Raw genomic sequence first — 16,896 nt, 5'->3', positions numbered from 1 at the left:
ATTTATTTCGTGAGTCACTAATGAAGTGTGCATCTGTTCATGATTCCTGTCAAAGACTGAGGAACGTCCTGACTTTCCCAGAGCTGATCTCACCTGTCCCTGCGCAGCGACGTCAGCGCGGCTGTCCTGCTTCATGATGTCAGTGGGTCATTCCTGTCTGGTTGAGTAACACACTGTCCCTCCCTGGCCTCTCCAGTGAGCGTGTGTGTTTTTAGCTGCGGAGTGTGCGAGAGGTGGATTTGGGTGTCTGTGACAGTCGGGTTTGTTGCTGATTTACTATGTCTGACACACTATAGGCCGGAGCTGTATGTGTGTGTGTGTGTGTGAGTGCGGCGTATGGAGAGCTTTATATAGCCACAGTTATCCAGGAAGGAGGAATGTCCTGGATGCCAGTGACCATATTTGCACAGAGTGTCTGCTACAAGCCGGCAGCAACACACTGACCACAAACCGTAACTTACACACACTCAAACACTCACCTCTCCTTCATCTGCCCGCTCCCTCCCCCTCTGAGCCGCGCGCTGTAGTTGCACTGGATCGCCACTACCAGGCAATGTAACACCTCGCCTGGTGGTGACAGTCGACTTCTCCTGACTCACGGAGAGCAAACTTCTCTCTCTCTTTCCAGCACTTTCTGGTTTCTTCTCCCTAACAATCCGTTCTGCTGACTGACAACATCCACTCTGACCCTGTGGAGGAAACTACTCCGCCTCCCCTTCGTCCCTCACTCTCTCTGTGCCGGTCCGTGCACTTGTACACGTTTGGGATACTGGCTGACCGGGTTCAGGCTTTTGGGCTGCGTGTGTGCATGTGTGCGTCTGAGAGTGCGTGAGTCAGTATGCCATGTCGTCCCCTGGCTCGTCGTTTGTGCAGATAAAGCATGAGGACTTGCTCTTCTACGAGAACTGTGGAGGGGGCAGCTTTGGGAGCGTCTACCGAGCCCTCTGGATATCGCAGGACAAGGAAGTGGCTGTGAAGAAGCTGCTGAAGATCGACAAAGAGGTAAGGGAGAGACGCACAGGACCGTCATTGCCAGATACACACAGACTTTAAGGTCCAAAGTATTTATTAGTTACAGCCTTTCCTCTGTGTCTCTGTCTGTCTTCAACAATTCAACTTCCACTTCTCTTTGGATCCAAAGCCCCTGCCCTCCCTCCCTCCTTCTCCTTCTCCTCCTCCACTGTTGTCTGCCATTGAACATGTGTTTATCTTAAACATACCTCTCCTCCTCCCCCTCCTCCTCCCACTCTTTGTAGATGGAGCTGCTTTATTTATGCCTGGACTCCCCTATTCCTCCCATTGTACGTTAGCTTGAGGTGTGTGGTCATTTGAGGCTCGGTGCACTGCGGCTCAGGCCTGGGCGACGAGTCTGAACCAGACGTTGATCCAAACATAAGTTGTTATTTTCTGGGAAGGAGGGGGGGGGTCTCCACTGTCAGGAAACAGTCAGAAGTCGGGACGACCTGGGGGTGAACCTGGAGTGTTAGCATGGAGCCAGATTTTATGCATTGAAAAAAAATGACTGTAAAAAGGTTCTACCGCTGCCTAAAACTACACAGGGATTGATTTGCTGGAGCACAGATTTGTCTTAAACTCGCTTTCTCGGAACCGCGCAGAAACACATGCAGGCTGGGCACACATGTATAGAAGCGTGCGTACAGTTCAAGTGTAAATACAAGTTGATGGATCATGGGAAAACGGCAGCCTAGTGGATCGCCTGTGCATCTTCTTCTGGAGCTCTTCTTAGATCTTTAGATCTTTTAGAACAAGAGCGCCTGCAAGCTACTTTGACAATCAAATGACAAGTCAAAGTGATCTACCCACACCTACATCTATACATCTATCTATTTATACACTCTACCTTAATCCCTAAGTCACATTAATTGTTGCTTAATGATTGAACATTGAAAGCATTTTTTTCAATGGAAAGAGATCAGACACTCCTGCTTTGTGCTGTGAATGCATGCACATGTTTGCGCAAACTGATAACCTCACAGGCCTGAAATGTTGACACTAAAGATGAATTGCTCTTCGGGAGAAAAACTGTTTGTAGAGAAAATATTTTTGGTGTTCCGTTTTTGCGTAACTGCTGGTCGATTGTTAGGCTGCTTGGGAAAAGTCAAGTATTCCACACATGTATGCAAAGGTTACGGTCTATGATCTACATGTGTCAGTTCAGATTAATGGCATGTTTGTCGGTGCTGTGTGGAAGCTGGGGAATGAAAGAAACATCAAAGGACTGACTTTAAAAACCGGAGCCAACGCTTATACTCAATTGGGAATTATTTTTGTTATTGAACTGAATATATCAGAAAACCGGAGTCTGCTAATACAGATGTTCATATGCCTCTGCTTCTCGTTTTTACTCGTCTCCTCATCCAGGCCGAGATTCTCAGCGTACTGAGTCATAAGAACATCATTCAATTTTATGGAGCTGTGCTGGAATCTCCCAACTATGGCATTGTCACAGGTCAGATATCCCACATGTGTGTGTGTTGTGTGTGTGAGAGAGAGATTCATGTGTCTTTTCATATGTCCTTAAAACAACATAAAATCAAAACATGTGGTTGTCAGATTAGATTAAAACCTCAAATTCAGGTAGAGTAGACTCCAGAGTTCCCGGAGCTCCACGTAACACCAATTATTATAATTATCTTTGGGGTTAAGACCTAAAGGATATAAGTAACATAAGGTTATGGTCAGGTCAGTGTTTAAAGGTGAGGGTTAAGGTCGAGCCACACTGTCCTCCCATGTGAAACTATGCCAGCCTGAGTGTATATTAGGTTTACTAGTTGTGTATTTCATCCCACACAGAGAAAGTTACACACACGTTAACACATGCTCCGATGGCCGACAGTGTTTCTGTGTGTGTTTTGAAGTATGAGCACTGTCTGAACACTGGTTTCCTGGCAGGACATTTGTAACTGAGACCGGTGTGTTTGGATGTGGTTGTAATCCTGCACGGGGGACTATATGGTTAAGATAAAGCACTGACACGCCACTAGCTAGCTGGTCTAGCCGCAGTCCCCTCTGTGCTTTTACTTAAAAAAATAAATAAAAAATAAGAGTGAGCATTAATAAAATCCTGCACTATTTTCAGCCCGCAAAGCCCTCCTTTGATTCCACACAATTATCTGTCTTATACTCTTTGATCTGTCAGACGTTAGAGGAAAAAGAGGTTAAAGGTTCGGACATAATCTGGATTAAGACAGTCAGGGTGTGAAGGTTGCAGGATTTTCCCCTATTTTGAGAAAGCCTCTCTCTGTGTGGGTCTGTGTTCAGTGTCTTGAGACACTGTAATGAACTGATGTTGTCTCATATTGCAGAAAATATCCAAACAGTTGGAAAAAATTCCTGAGGTTATTTCACTTATTGTAACAGGCATCGTGACAGAACATGTGTTTGGCCCTAACAAAATGTACTCACAAAATGTACGCTATGATTTTATCCGTTAGGCTGCTCAAGTCATTCTACACGTGTCTTAATCCTGTAACTCTTCTGTGTGTGTGTTACCTCTCAGAATACGCTAACGGAGGGTCTCTGTACGAGTACCTTTCCAGTGAGCAGAGTGAGGAGATGGACATGGAGCAGATCATGGCGTGGGCCATCCAGATAGCCAAAGGTAAAAGGAAAATTAGTTACAATGACCAGAGTCTGATATCAGGCGTGCCAGAGGCGAGAGTGGTGTCCTGGACACTGTTGTACTCTTTTTTTTTTTCATCATGGATATGCACAGCTTCTTATTTGACTCTTAATCACTGTTTGTAACTCTTTGTCACCACCAACAAGCCAAACAATAAAAAATGAATGAATGTAAAGTAACATAGTAATATACATGAATGGGCCATAACATTATGACCTCTGATTGTACGGTCCATAATATTATCTCATGGCGCCTGTCAGCAATTTGTCCTCGGGGTTGATGAAGTGCAGGCTAGACGACTGGGCCGAAGCTGCAGCGAAAGGATACGTCCTTTAACACGTTCCCGCTTACCTAAGCACCGTTGCAGACCCATGCACACCCTTTCACGATAACGCAATTCCCTGAAGGCAGCAACCTCTCTGGGCGAGATAATGAGGCCTACAAAGAAAATACCAAAAATGGTTCACAGACCGGTCGGGGTTCAAGGTTGCAGCTTGGCCTTCAAATTCCCCCAGATCTCAATCCAACTGAGCATCTGTGGAATGCACTGGTCAAACATGTCCGATCCACGGATGCCAAACCTTGCAAGGGCTTGCAAGACCTAATGTGTCAATAGCACAGACAATATTCGGAGGTCTACCGGACCTGTTTTTGGCAGCAAAGGAGGGACCTACACAATTTTATGTTTTTGTTATCGAGTGTGTTGCAAGTGACTAAGCACATACCATTTAAACGTTTTTGTTTTAGGGCAGGGGTCTTCAAGGGTTTTCAGGTCAAGAACCCCCAAACTGATGGAGTTATATGTTATGTGTTTTCTATATTAAACTTGGTCTAGTGCTATTTATAAATATAAATTATTATTATCATTTTGCATTCAGTATTAAGTTGTTAAAATATAACATGTAAAATGTAAAATATGTTGGATCAATGTTAATGTACATTTAAAGAAATATATTTTGTGAAAATTAAAGAATGTAAAAAAAAATGTCCAATCAACCAAACATTTTTCGATCCTCCTGCAGTTCCTCTGCACGAACACCCTGTTGAAGATGGGAACAGGGATAATGGTTGTTTTTTTTTTCAAAATTGTTGTAGTGTATTTTCTTTTTACCCATTGTGTGTGTGCCTTCATTACAGGGATGCATTACCTCCACGCAGAAGCTCCAGTCAAAGTGATTCACAGAGACCTCAAGTCACGAAACGGTAACACGATCTAAACCCCACTGCGACTACTTGCTCCGGTATTTTATCGCTGCCGTCCACCGTTGACTGGTTTCTGTGTTCTCTCTGTTTTACAGTGGTAATGACAGCAGACAAAGTGCTGAAGGTTTGTCACAGTCCTCTTGCGATCGATGGAAATATTGTGGCGTGCAAGTCGTGCAGTATAAAAACATTTTTACGCCTTTCAGATTTGTGACTTTGGAGCATCTAAGTTCCTGTCCCACACCACCCACATGACGGTGGTGGGCACGTTTCCCTGGATGGCTCCAGAAGTCATTCAGAGTCTACCTGTGTCGGAGACCTGTGACACCTATTCCTACGGGGTGGTGAGTTGGCAGCACTGTACATATATTGATAAGATATGGGCAGGAATTTTTTTTTTTTTTTTTTTTTTTTTTTTAGCAATTTCAGAAGTAGCACAGAGAACTGTTTTATGCTGAAAGCTGTAATTAAAAGATATGTACCCTTTCTTTGACTTCGTATGTATATGGCCATATTTTACATATGAGAACTTTGGGTTCGTCTGTGTCTTAAAAAATGCATTTGAAGTTATAAAAGATAGCATGTTAGCGGTTTTTGCTTGGTTCCTCGTCTGAATGAACCAACGCTGTCTGTTCTACGTTCAGGTGCTGTGGGAGATGCTGACTCGGGAGGTTCCTTTTAAAGGTTTTGAAGGGCTGCAGGTTGCGTGGCTGGTGGTGGAAAAACAAGAGGTAAACAACACATGTACGCTCGCACAAACGCGCCTTCTTTTTTTTTTCTTTTCCTTTCTCTTTTCTTTTTGTAACACGCTGTAGACCCACCAGAGTTCGAGACGGCTGGAGGCACAATGCGATGCTCTCATGGTTTCCACTGTGAGCTGGTGAGGCCGAGTATTTTTAGGCCTGATGTCAGTTCTCTGCTCTTGTAAGGCCTGGATACACAGCGGTGGAGCTTGGCCAGACTCCCCCTGACTACAGCCTTTACGAGCGAGGGAGACAGAGAAAGAAAGAAAGAGAGACGCACATAAAAAGAGGGGGGAAAAAAAGATTACAGTGATACGAGTGTCGATTCTGGAGTTTTATGGGCGGTAGGGGATGATGGTTATACCAGTTCTGACATGGCTGAATCCCCCTTCAACACACACACACACACACACACACACACTGGAGGCCAACAAACAACTCAGAGAACATGATTCCCGCGTAGCCATTGGCTGATCTCCAAATACTCTCCCTAAATAACTCACTCTGTCTCTCTCTTCCTCTTTCCCAGTCTCCCTCTGATTTCCTCCCTATTGCTACACCTCTCTTCCTGACCCTCCATCTTGCCCTCTCTCCGCTCAGAGTTGATGATATTTTAGGATTAATCCCCGGAGAAAGCTGTTTCCATTTTCCACACTGCACTATAGAACTGTCATGGGCTCATTCAGACGTTTGGTGATGCCAGACGATCTGTAATGTGGCGACATCATCTCAGAGGAATGGTTTGTGTTGCTGTTGAAGCTAATTGGGAAGTTGTCCGGGTGTCATTTGTGATAGAATTTTAATTCTGCGCGTCATGCGCACGCCCTCGATTCAAAGGCCATGGAAAGGTTCGGGTTCATTGGGTGCAACATAGCACAGAAGCATTTTTCTGATTTTATTCTATTTCTTTTTTTTTTGTGGCACTTTGGGAGAGACTTCCATAGTTCTGGTGCAGCTGCAGAGAGAAAAACGCTCCTGTTGTACTGTGTGGCCAAGCACTGCCATCTGCTTGGACTGTGAGTAGTTGTGGACATTCGTTTAAAATTTAATCGGGGAAACAAACAGACAAACACCTGTCACGCAGCAATAAGTGTTGGATGTCACTTTATGGCATCATATCACTTGGCTTCCTTTAAACCTGACTTGGTACACAGTCTGAAAACAGAGGATTGAAGTGTATAATACTTTGATTGTGGTTAGCACTGTAGGAGGCCTGGGTTTGAATCCGACTGGAGCCTTTCTGTGCGGAGTTTGCATGTTCTCCCTGTGTCTGCGTGGGTTCTCTCTGCTCCTGATTCCTCCCACCGTCCAAAGACGTGCTCGTTAGGTTGACCGGTGATTCTGAATCAGCTGTAGGTGTGAGTGTGAATGGTTGTTTGTCTCTCTGTGTTAGCCCTGTTGGACTGGTGACCTGTCCAGGGTGTACCCCGCCTCTCGCCTGATGACAGCTGGGATAGGATCCAGCCCCCCGCGACTCTCCAGAGGACAAGCGGTTATAGATGAGACGCTGAGCGGAGGAATAGCTCAATTAACACCTAATTAGTAAACATTTGGATGTTAAATTCTCCGGTCAACCTGAGAACCAATAAAGACAGACTAGAAAAGGAACATATTAAGACTCTTACAACGTACATGTAATTTATGGCCCAAAACAAAAGGGACCAAAAAATGATTTGTCTCTCGGCATTGTACATAACATTATGACCACCTTCCTAATGTCCTCTAAGTCTCCCTTGTTTCTCCAAAACAGTTGTGACTCATCAAAGAATGGACATGGGTCTTCTGAGGGTGTCCTGTGGTGTCTGGCAACTGGATATTGTTAGTCAAAGTCTTTGTCCTATTGGTTGAGGGGAGGGGCCTCTGTGGATCATCCCACAGACACTTGATCTGTTTGGGATCTACTGAACTTGGAGACCAGGTCAACATCTTGTGATGTTCTTCATGTTTTTTGAGTTGCTAAAGCATTTTTGTGTGTGTTTGCTCTACGTGGGTGGTAATGCCAAGTCCAAAAGTTTCCCAGCAGAACATTGTGTTTGTGAGAACATTGTGTCACAAGATGGTCGATGTTATTTTCTTCTCCTGTCTCCTGGGACTTGACAACAGCATCCAGAACTGGATCGGCACTAGTGGCATCACAGTGGAAATAAGGGCCAAGATGAGGAAGAGTTGGATCAGGATGAAGAAGACTTGCTAAAGTTATGAATGATGATGGAGCAGAGTATGGTGTCAAAGGCTGCACTTAAGGCCAGTAGCAAAAGAATGAAGCAGTTGTTGTACCTCAGTTGGCAGCTAGGAGGGGTCAGCAAGATTTCTGTTTTTGGCAGGACAACAGTGTTCAATGTTTGAAGGAAGGGTGAACAGTGGTGATCACTATGAAGTTGCTGAATGCTGACTAATGGTGCCAATAGCTACTTTGAGGAGTTTGGCTGTGATTAAATCAAGGGAGTAAGTTGACCTCAGCCTCTGTAGAGGACTTTCAGTAGAATAAAATTCCGGGCAGACTGGTGGCATCTGAAGAATTAGGAACTGCAGTATTTTAAAAATAGACGTAATGACACTAAATCCAGAGTGCTTGATTATGATGAATTAAGGAAATCATAGCATGTTGTTGAGGACCATTTTATGGCAGCTAGCCATTTTCTAAAATCTTTTGCAACACTTGCTCAAACATTGAAACGTCAGCAGTGGATCTCACTGTCTATTAAACCTGATCAACTCACACGTTCATGGTCCTAAAGACGCAGATTAACTGCTGCTTGGCTAATGAAGGCATGTGAAAGTACTAAAATAAGACGGTGATCTTGACAAATGTTACACCTGCTAAACCTCAGCACACTGGTATTGTCATCATGAGCATGTTAATGTGTTGACATTCGCAATTAGCTCAAAGTTCAACTGTTTCAAGTATAGCCTCTGAGAAGTAGTGCTCTCATTTGAATTTAGACGTCTGCTGACTTAGTCACTACCATTTGATGTTCTAAACAGGTTAAGGGTCTGTTTGCAGTAGCTTAGATCAGAAAATCTATCATTGGCTCTAGGGCTCTAGAGAGGGTCTTTCATTTGGGTTTTGGCTGCCACTGCACACCGATCAGACATAACATCATGACCAATTCCTAATGTTGTGTGCATCTCACTTGTGCCTCCAAAACAGTTGTGAGTCATCAGAGAATATGAGGGTGTCCTGTGATGGAAACACAGTATTGTTAGTGGGGGGTCTTTGGGTCCTATGTGTTGAGGGGAGGGGCCTCTGTGGAGTTTGGGATCTAGTGAATTTGGAGGCCAGGTCAACACCTTGTGATGTTTTTCATGTTTGCTCCTAAGTTGTTCCTAAAATGTTTTTGTGTGACTGTGTCAAGTTACATCCTGCTGTCATTGCTATGGGGTGGGGGTGCCTGGTCTGGTGTAAGTCAGTGGTACATGTCTAAGTAACATCAACATGAATGTCAGGTCCAAAAGTTTCCCAGCAGAACATTGTCACAAGATGGACAATGTTATTCACTTCTCCTGTCAGGGGTTTTAATGTTGTGGCTGATCGGCGGTTATTCAGCTGGCTGAAATCTACAACCTTACCATAAGATGTCACTAAATACTAGAATACGCTGAACACAAATGAGACCTTTAGGTTTTGAAGCCCAGTTTTTTAGGAAACCTGTGGTTAGAGGTTTGATTTATTAAAAATGAAAAGGTTCAGTTTGAAAAGTAAAGGCAACGTGTGTGTGATTTGTTGTGTTTGGAAATCTAGAGGCTGACCATCCCCACCAGCTGTCCAGCAAGCTTTGCAGAGTTGATGAGGAAATGTTGGCAAGCCGACCCTAAGGTAAGCTAACATGAGTAGAGACGCAGTGATCGGAGAATGTTTCACATGGCTCACATAAACACACCCAAAAAGAGTTTAAAAGGCGACTGGGCCTGTTTCTACAGGTTTTTGGATATACCACGGCCTGCATGACTGAGAACCTTCGCAGAATCGCATAAATACTGATTAAAACACTAGAAAATATCTGTGTCCTTACAGGAGCGTCCCCAGTTTAAGCAGGTGCTGGTAACCCTGGAGACCATGGCCAACGACAGCAGGCTACCAGACCAGTGCAACTCCTTCCTACACAACAAGGACCAGTGGAGGTACACACACAAAGACACACAATAGAACTGCACTGTGTCTGAGCAGGAGGGCTCACCTGTCAATTTTTAAAGTACATACAACGCATTAACGTGCTGCTCTCTTGCGAAGTAAACACAGAAAGTGGTTTACTGCACGTACGTGTTTTCAGCAAATTCACGCGCACATGCATGCATACATACACGGCTCTGTGGACTCTGAAGCTCAGGAGAGAAGTTGAATGTGTGACCCTGTACTCTACTTCAGTCTATATTAAGCTCTCTGGAAAGAGTCCATGGAAGAGATTCCTCCACTCCTCCACTCTGCCCTCTCCCTCCACCATGGGGAGAAAGACAGAGGGGTGGGGTTAGACAAGGAAGAAGTCAAACGCGAGTTGAGGAAGAGGAGAAGTTCAGGGAGTAACGGAAAATGTATTGTGTGAGTGCGAAATCTAAAACGCCGAGCCAGAGGAGAGAAAGGATCGAGGGGAAACTAGAGTGGACAGATGACAGGGAGGGAAGACGGGGGAGAGAGGGAGGCAGATGGGTAATGGAGCAGAGGAGGGAAGGTGCGAGATTCTGTGCATATTTAACATGAGTACAGCGAGGCAATCAATTCTGAGTGAAGTTTTGGGTATGGGTGGAAAAACTTGGACAAGGATGGAGGGGCGGGGCAGAGTGGAGGAGGTGAGGGGGCGGGATGAATGAAGAGGGAGGTATGGAATGAACACAGGAGGAGGTATGGCTGTCTGTCAGCTCTCTATATTTAGTTGCTGTGAGGGTTGATTGTGTTTGTGAATGCAGTCGCGGCCCCCACAGTGACCCCTTGTGGACACAGACATTATTGCGGCAAAATGGAAAACGCTGATACAGACACGTTGCCGAAACCTGCCTTTGGTTCTGACATATTTATCAGCTGTTTTGAAACTCTTTTGTTCTTCGGTAGCTGCAGTCAAGTTGCTGTTAAAAAAATCACATCACCTCTCTGATATTCTTTGCATTTACAAATATCACAGGTGTGAAATTGAGTCGACCCTTGAGCGCCTCCGGAAGCTGGAGAGGGAGCTTTACTCCAAGGAGAAGGAGCTGGAGGAGAGGGAGCGGAGGCTCAAACTGTGGGAGGAGAGGCTGATGGAGAGGTCCAACATGACTCCCAGTCCAACCTCACTACTCATGGAGCGCTCAAACATCTCACCGGTAAGCGGAAGGCAAGCAAATCCTCAAACTCAAACCTTACCTCTTCGCGATATTAACCATCTGCTCCTTCCCTCCCCGTCCTCGTCAGTTCTTCACACCGATGTCCATCGGCTCCACCGGCTCTTTCTTCCGCTCACACTCTCAGGACTCCAACAGCGCGGGGGTCAGCAGCGCTGGTGTCAGCTGTCTCCTTCGCACACTCAGCAACGGAGACACAGAGAGGGGGAGCAGCGGAGCGGTGGTGGAGAGAGGGATGGGCTCGCTCGACGGCGGGAGGCTGCACGCCATGCTCCGAGGGCTGCACGGGCGCTTCGGAGAGGAGGACGACGAAGAGGAGGGCACCGTGGAGGAGAAAGGCTGGGTGCAGCGGGACAGAGACGACAGTGGGAGTCTGGAGGGGGGACGGGTGCAGGTGATGCTCAGGAGCTTCCCGGGGGGCGTAGTGGAGAGGGAGGAGAGGACGTGGGAGGAGGGGGACAAGCAGAGAGGGGGGATGCAAAGGAGCCGGGTGACCACCATAGTTCGAGGGTTCTCGGGTGGGTTCGGAGAAGCAGAAGGGGAGAGAGAGAAGGAGGCAGGGTGGGAGATAGAAAAAGTCGGGGACAGGATGGAGGAGAGAGGGATAGAGGGGGGGCTCGAAGGAGGGAGACTCCCTTCCATGCTCAAGGGGATCCACGGGAGCATCGGGGGCTTGGGGGACATGCTGTCTTTAGATATGGATGAGATTGGGGACATGGAGGGACTAGGCGACATGGACATGAACATGAACATGGGTGACCTGGGCGTGATGAAGGTGGTGGGTCATGGCGTCAGGAGTGAGGTGGGGGTCAGGGGACGCAGGAGTGACATGGGAGTTGTAGTCCAGGGAGTCAGGGAGGACCTCAGCCAAAAGATCAGAGGCGAAGTGGGCGTCGTGGGTCACTCTGGGGTGCAGGTGAGCATGCGGGCAGCGTCCAATCAGAACTCTGTGAAGAGCTGCAGCGTGCGACACGGAACCAAGGTCAACATGGCCACAGCAGCCATGGACATGATGGAGCTCGACTGGTCTGACAGCGACTAGAAAACACAGTAGCAGACGCACACAAACAAAAACACAAAGAGGCCAAACTAGACAGATTTGGACTTGTTAGCACAGCTACAGTGTGTGCATTACAACCTCCAGTTGAAAAAGAGCTGGTATACACACACACATTTCTTTTTGTTATTATTTTTTTTTTTATTAAATGGATGAATACTACACCCATGTGTACTGTGAAGTAGGAAGGAGCAAAGAGACAATAAGTGGTCGTCTCGTCATGTCGTCAGAATGACTTCACCTGTGTAACTTAACGCGCTATTAAAACCGCTGCGTAACATACTGTAAGAGAATAACACACTTGAATGTCGCTCTAATGAGGCAGCGTTGTCCTTTGTTTTTTCTCCTGCTTATCTTGTAGTTTGTAGATTTGATTTGTTCAAAACCTGCTTTGACTTTATCAGTTCTAACTGTGATCTAGTGTGTGAATTTTTGGCATTTCTTTCTGTATATTTTATCTTTTTTCAATAAAAAGGAAAGACATCCGCTTGGTTACAGTGATTTTGATCTACTAGAGCATCCGGTATTTGCAGAGTTAAGTGTTGAGTTAAGTACAGGATGGAAGTAAAGAAAGCTCTTTTAAAACGCCAAACGTATGAATCTTCACCTGAGACTAAACTCTCTCTCAGACACTGAGCAGCAGAGCCACTCCAGCCAGGACCCATTTAGCAGGCCGTTCCCTCGTTTTGAGGCTTAAAGTCCACACATATGTGGGTCCTCTGATCTTGGTCTTGTAGAGCGGACACTCGTAGATATTTCTGGTCTCTTGGCGGTCGTTGGGCACAGCTCGAACCGAGATGACGGGCATGGCTGGGGTCAGGTCTTTCAGGCGGGCCTCGGTGATCACCCCAGTCTGGATGTCCCACCTCGCACCTGTGTGGTGAAGAAGTCAGGGGAAAGCACGATGAGACACTTGCAGCCTTGAGCTTGCTAAGCTGCGCCACAGCAGGGAGGACGTGAAAGACAGTGTCCGTCTACCTTCCATGTAAAGTCCATACACATATGCGCCCTCCCTGGCTGGCTGGTTGAACTCTTCCTTAAACTTCTTGGTCACGTCCACCGTGAGATTCACTTTGTCCAGAGGCCACTCGTTCTTTCGAGCCAGAGACTGCATCACGGCTGCAGAGCAAAGACGCAACGAGAAGAGTGAATGACGAGCAGGCGAGCGGCGGCAGCTCTCGTCAGCTCATGTGTAAATGTGTTTTACCAGTGAGGAAGGACTGGGGGTTGAAAAGTCCAGACAGCCAGACGACACTGGGCAGAGACAGATCCTGGGTCCAACTGTCCAGCTCTTTACAACGCTGCATCACATCATTATACCTGACACACGCAAAAACACAAGGAGACCGCATTAGGTAGCGGTAGACTAATTAGTTACTGTGGTATATGTAAGGAATAGTAGCTATCACACTAACTAAATTATGCTCACACACAAACACAACAAAGCCTCACAAAGCCAGACAATCTGTTACACACACCATATAGCCAGGCTGTAGATAGAGGGGTAGGCCAGCTTGGTCCAAGTATCAGGGACGTTGTCGAAGAACAAAGCCGTCTGCAGCTTCTCCATCTCAGAGGACATGGCCAGTTCACCCTGTGACCGAGACATTTAGGTGTTACAGTTTAGTGAAACACACACCAAAGTTGTATATGTATAAATTCAACGTCAGTGATACAGTAATAACAAACAGATGGTTGTCTCATTACAATGCCATCTATGCAACCACATCAGATGAAGGAAACCTGAAGGATGGATTTGTCGTACATTTTTTGGCACAAGCTCTATCAGTGTTTTACCTTCCTCAGTGTTTAAGCATCGTCCAGACAGGATGCATTCTTGTCTGTTATTGCTATCTGTTTACAAGGAAAGTGTCTATTTATCTAGTCACGCAAACGTAGAACTTATTTTCCCAACGAGGGCTGTCCTGTAAAAAAAAAAAGGGCGTATAAGCAAACCTTGAGTCCAAGGTCGAGCTCCTTCAGGGAGCGGCGTATCTCACTGGTGAGTGTGTTCATGCGCTCACATTCCTGGAAGCAGACCAGGATGTACGGCGACCGCTCAGCCGTCTTGGAGGTGATGTCTGACATGTTGTACTCCTCAGGCAGCTTTTCCAGCACTTCATCTAAAATAGTTTTCACCTGGAGGTGGATCGAGTAAGTTTCAAGTAAGTAAGATCGAGGAAATTTGTCATAAGTCTAGATTCCTACAATTAAAAGAGTATTTAATGTGTTGCTGTTGTGAGCAGTTTAAACATTGGAACGATTGGAACTGATTCAGCGTTAAGTGAGTTTATGTCCTCTATTTCTAATCCCTTCCAGGTATTACTGAACATTTTATTTGTAGCTACCTTCTCCTCCAGCGTCTGGGAAACTCCCTCCCCCATCACAGCATCAGGAGACTGCAGCTCCAGCAGAGTGTGAAAAAGGTTATCTGACGTCACTGTCAGGAACTCAATCTCTGCGTTGGGATGCAACCCATAATGCACCGGGCTCTCGTGGGGCAGCATCTCGTCTATGAAATCATGGTAGCCCTGGAGATGCAACGTAACACATTTACTGAATGTGTTTTACAGTCTTTTACAGATATATTTAGTGTACAGACAGCCCTTACGGGACTAACCCCTAATACGCTCACTGACGGCAACATTTTTCAATTTGCTCTACACTGCACTTCAGTTTGACTCTGGAGAAATGTGTAACGTTTCCTCAAACAACATCTGAATCAACTTACCTGGTAGTCCAGGTTGGAGGGGACGACAAACCCAGGCGCTAAAGAAAGCTTCCGGTCAAACTGGGTAATAAAAAATAAAAAAATCAGAGAGAAGAATTGCTTCGGGTTTCAAGCGCAATTATTCCAAACCAGGAGGTCGTTGGTCAGTCGTCAATCTGCTTCAACCAGGAGCTGATTGTTAGCCCAAAATACTTCATATCTGCACTACAAAAAGAGTTCAACCTGGCTGAGAAGAGGTTCTTGAGTGTGCCCCACACTGTCATCTTTCCTTTATGAACACGCGTACTAACCTGGTTGGGCTGCATGTACTCCTCCAGGTACGTTCTGCAGAGCCGTCTGTCCCAGTCATCAGTGATGTGTCCTCCATACATGATCTCCCCGAACAGATACCTCAGGTCCTCCCATGGCACCTTCATCATCATAATCATGACAGAAAACACGGCCAGTACAATCACCATTTTAATCATCCTCATCATCATTGTACACTCCAGCATCCACACAAACACATCCCCACCTGTGCGTTAGCCTCCAGGTAGTTGTAGAGGACATTAACGGATATCGTCAGGTCTCCCGTGTTGAACGGATACTTTCGGTTCCAACCCTGAGGTCCAAACTTCCTCCTCTCTGCTACACAGGCATGGAAGTAGCACAGTGAGAAGAGGATGGTCTTAAACTCCTGTTCGCGGCTGCACTGGTCCAGGATGTCCTGAAGAGGGGAAAATAAATAATTAAATAAATAAAATAATTTATATGTTTAGCACTGCTAGGACAAAGCAGAAAACCTCACCTGGTCAAAGTTATCCAGAGCAGCATGCAGATTGGCATGCATCCCAGTAGGAGGCTCATTGGTGATCTTAATAGCGTTTTCCAGAATACCCTGAACAAAACATATGATATGAAATATTTACATCTGCATTTAGAGGCGCTACTTGATTTAATAAACGTAAAGACACAGTGGGCACAGGTTCATAGCGTGCACTGAATCTCTACCTGTGGGATAATATGTTCCTGGGGCGTAGATGTTGGCTCGGCGCTCATAAACACTCTGTAGTCTGGATGACTGTCTTCACAGCAGCGCTCCAAGAGCTTCTCAAGTGCCCCCAGCCAGCGGGCAACCAGGTGGATGTTCTGCAGGTAAAAGGAATGGAAACACAAAATTCACCATGTTACACATAAGAGAGCGTGGAAAGGGATGACAAATCAAATCCATGTTTCTCACAACCACACCTGCAATATAACCCAGTGACCCTCCTTGGAGGCCTTCTCCATGGCAACCTCTGCCACGGTCTCCTGTCCTTGACCCAGGGAGACATTGTGAAGCTTCCCAAGATCAATAGTGAAACCCAGTTTTCTTCCTGAAAACACACAGGACAGAAAAAAAGCTACTAGACCTCTTGTGATCACATTCCATAATGCACAACATCCTTTATTTCCTTATCTTCGTGCATATGAAGAAAAGATATATCATTCTTTGTGACTGCAACCACTATCTGTACTACATAGTACACCTCTAGGCCATAAAACCATTTTACTGTTAAAACTAAACAGTAACCATGGTTTTAAACACAAACTAAGATGAGGACAAACATAAAATTTCTTTTAACTTAAATATTTACACTGATACTGTCTTTGCATTGTAAAATCGTGGCTGGGAACACAATCGCTTTGCATGAATATTCAATGAGTACAGCACATGATGATGTAATCGTGATGCATGCATCTTTTCTGTGTCCAGTACCCAGTGATTCCACATCTTTGAGCGGGTCCACTCCAGGGGAGAGGATGAAAAACACGGGAGAGGCTGGACCACTTTCCCTGAAGGACTTTGCAAAATCAGTCTTGCGGCCCTCTGTGTACTTCACTCCAAGCTTCTCTTCCACAAAGTTCCTACAACATACAAACTAAATTTAATTTCAGGATGATGTAAAAGTCAGCAATGGCAGCAAGGAGCACATACCTTAAAGGGAAAATGCAAAGGGTGAATGTATAATAGAAAAAACTTTCATCACCTAAGAGCGTAGGTCATGCGGTCCGGTCTCAGAGCTCTCATCATGATCAGCTTCTGCAGAGAACTTTTCCCCTTCCACTCCTGAGGGAACTTCTCCTTCTCCGGACACTCAGACTCCACCAGCTTCTTCCAGCGCTTGGGGGAGCCCTCGATGTCCCGGTCTAGACCTCGGAACTCATCAGTAAAACTCATCACCTG

The 16,896-nt window shown here is 45.9% G+C and overlaps 2 protein-coding genes across 2 annotated transcripts in view; one reads left to right on the top strand and one right to left on the bottom strand.

Moving 5' to 3' along the window:
- Positions 1-15: 15 nt before the first annotated feature.
- LOC125011139 (tyrosine-protein kinase ABL2-like) lies at positions 16-12,445 on the top strand. Its single transcript, XM_047590181.1, has 11 exons — positions 16-1,002; positions 2,383-2,470; positions 3,521-3,622; positions 4,781-4,846; positions 4,942-4,970; positions 5,053-5,190; positions 5,491-5,577; positions 9,332-9,406; positions 9,605-9,711; positions 10,704-10,884; positions 10,973-12,445. The coding sequence occupies exons 1-11, from the start codon at positions 844-846 to the stop codon at positions 11,942-11,944; spliced, it is 2,004 nt and encodes a 667-aa protein (XP_047446137.1). The 5' UTR covers positions 16-843; the 3' UTR covers positions 11,945-12,445.
- Positions 12,070-16,896, bottom strand: part of dnah9l (dynein, axonemal, heavy polypeptide 9 like) — a 31,883-nt gene continuing 27,056 nt past the window's right edge. Inside the window, exons 76-89 of the mRNA XM_047590180.1 lie at positions 16,700-16,893; positions 16,429-16,577; positions 15,918-16,045; positions 15,681-15,818; positions 15,478-15,567; positions 15,205-15,396; positions 14,981-15,100; positions 14,691-14,750; positions 14,308-14,490; positions 13,916-14,098; positions 13,438-13,553; positions 13,167-13,279; positions 12,938-13,078; positions 12,070-12,832 (exon numbers count right to left, since the gene is read on the bottom strand). Coding sequence (XP_047446136.1) covers positions 12,585-12,832; positions 12,938-13,078; positions 13,167-13,279; positions 13,438-13,553; positions 13,916-14,098; positions 14,308-14,490; positions 14,691-14,750; positions 14,981-15,100; positions 15,205-15,396; positions 15,478-15,567; positions 15,681-15,818; positions 15,918-16,045; positions 16,429-16,577; positions 16,700-16,893 — 2,055 coding nt within the window. The 3' untranslated portion in view covers positions 12,070-12,584. The remainder of the gene's footprint in view (positions 12,833-12,937; positions 13,079-13,166; positions 13,280-13,437; positions 13,554-13,915; positions 14,099-14,307; positions 14,491-14,690; positions 14,751-14,980; positions 15,101-15,204; positions 15,397-15,477; positions 15,568-15,680; positions 15,819-15,917; positions 16,046-16,428; positions 16,578-16,699; positions 16,894-16,896) is intronic.

Source organism: Mugil cephalus, chromosome 7 (genome assembly GCF_022458985.1).
Source record: "Mugil cephalus isolate CIBA_MC_2020 chromosome 7, CIBA_Mcephalus_1.1, whole genome shotgun sequence".
In the NCBI taxonomy this organism is placed as follows: domain Eukaryota; kingdom Metazoa; phylum Chordata; class Actinopteri; order Mugiliformes; family Mugilidae; genus Mugil; species Mugil cephalus.
The sequence above is the reverse complement of the archived record's forward strand: the minus strand, read 5'-3'. Positions and strand labels throughout refer to the sequence as shown.

Coding starts and splice junctions, on each gene's coding strand:
- LOC125011139 (XM_047590181.1), top strand. CDS start 844: ATGTCGTCCCCTGGCTCGTCGTTTGTGCAGATAAAGCATGAGGACTTG. Junction 3,623..4,780: donor GGCCATCCAGATAGCCAAAG/GTAAAAGGAAAA, acceptor CCTTCATTACAG/GGATGCATTACCTCCACGCA. Junction 5,191..5,490: donor ACACCTATTCCTACGGGGTG/GTGAGTTGGCAG, acceptor TTCTACGTTCAG/GTGCTGTGGGAGATGCTGAC.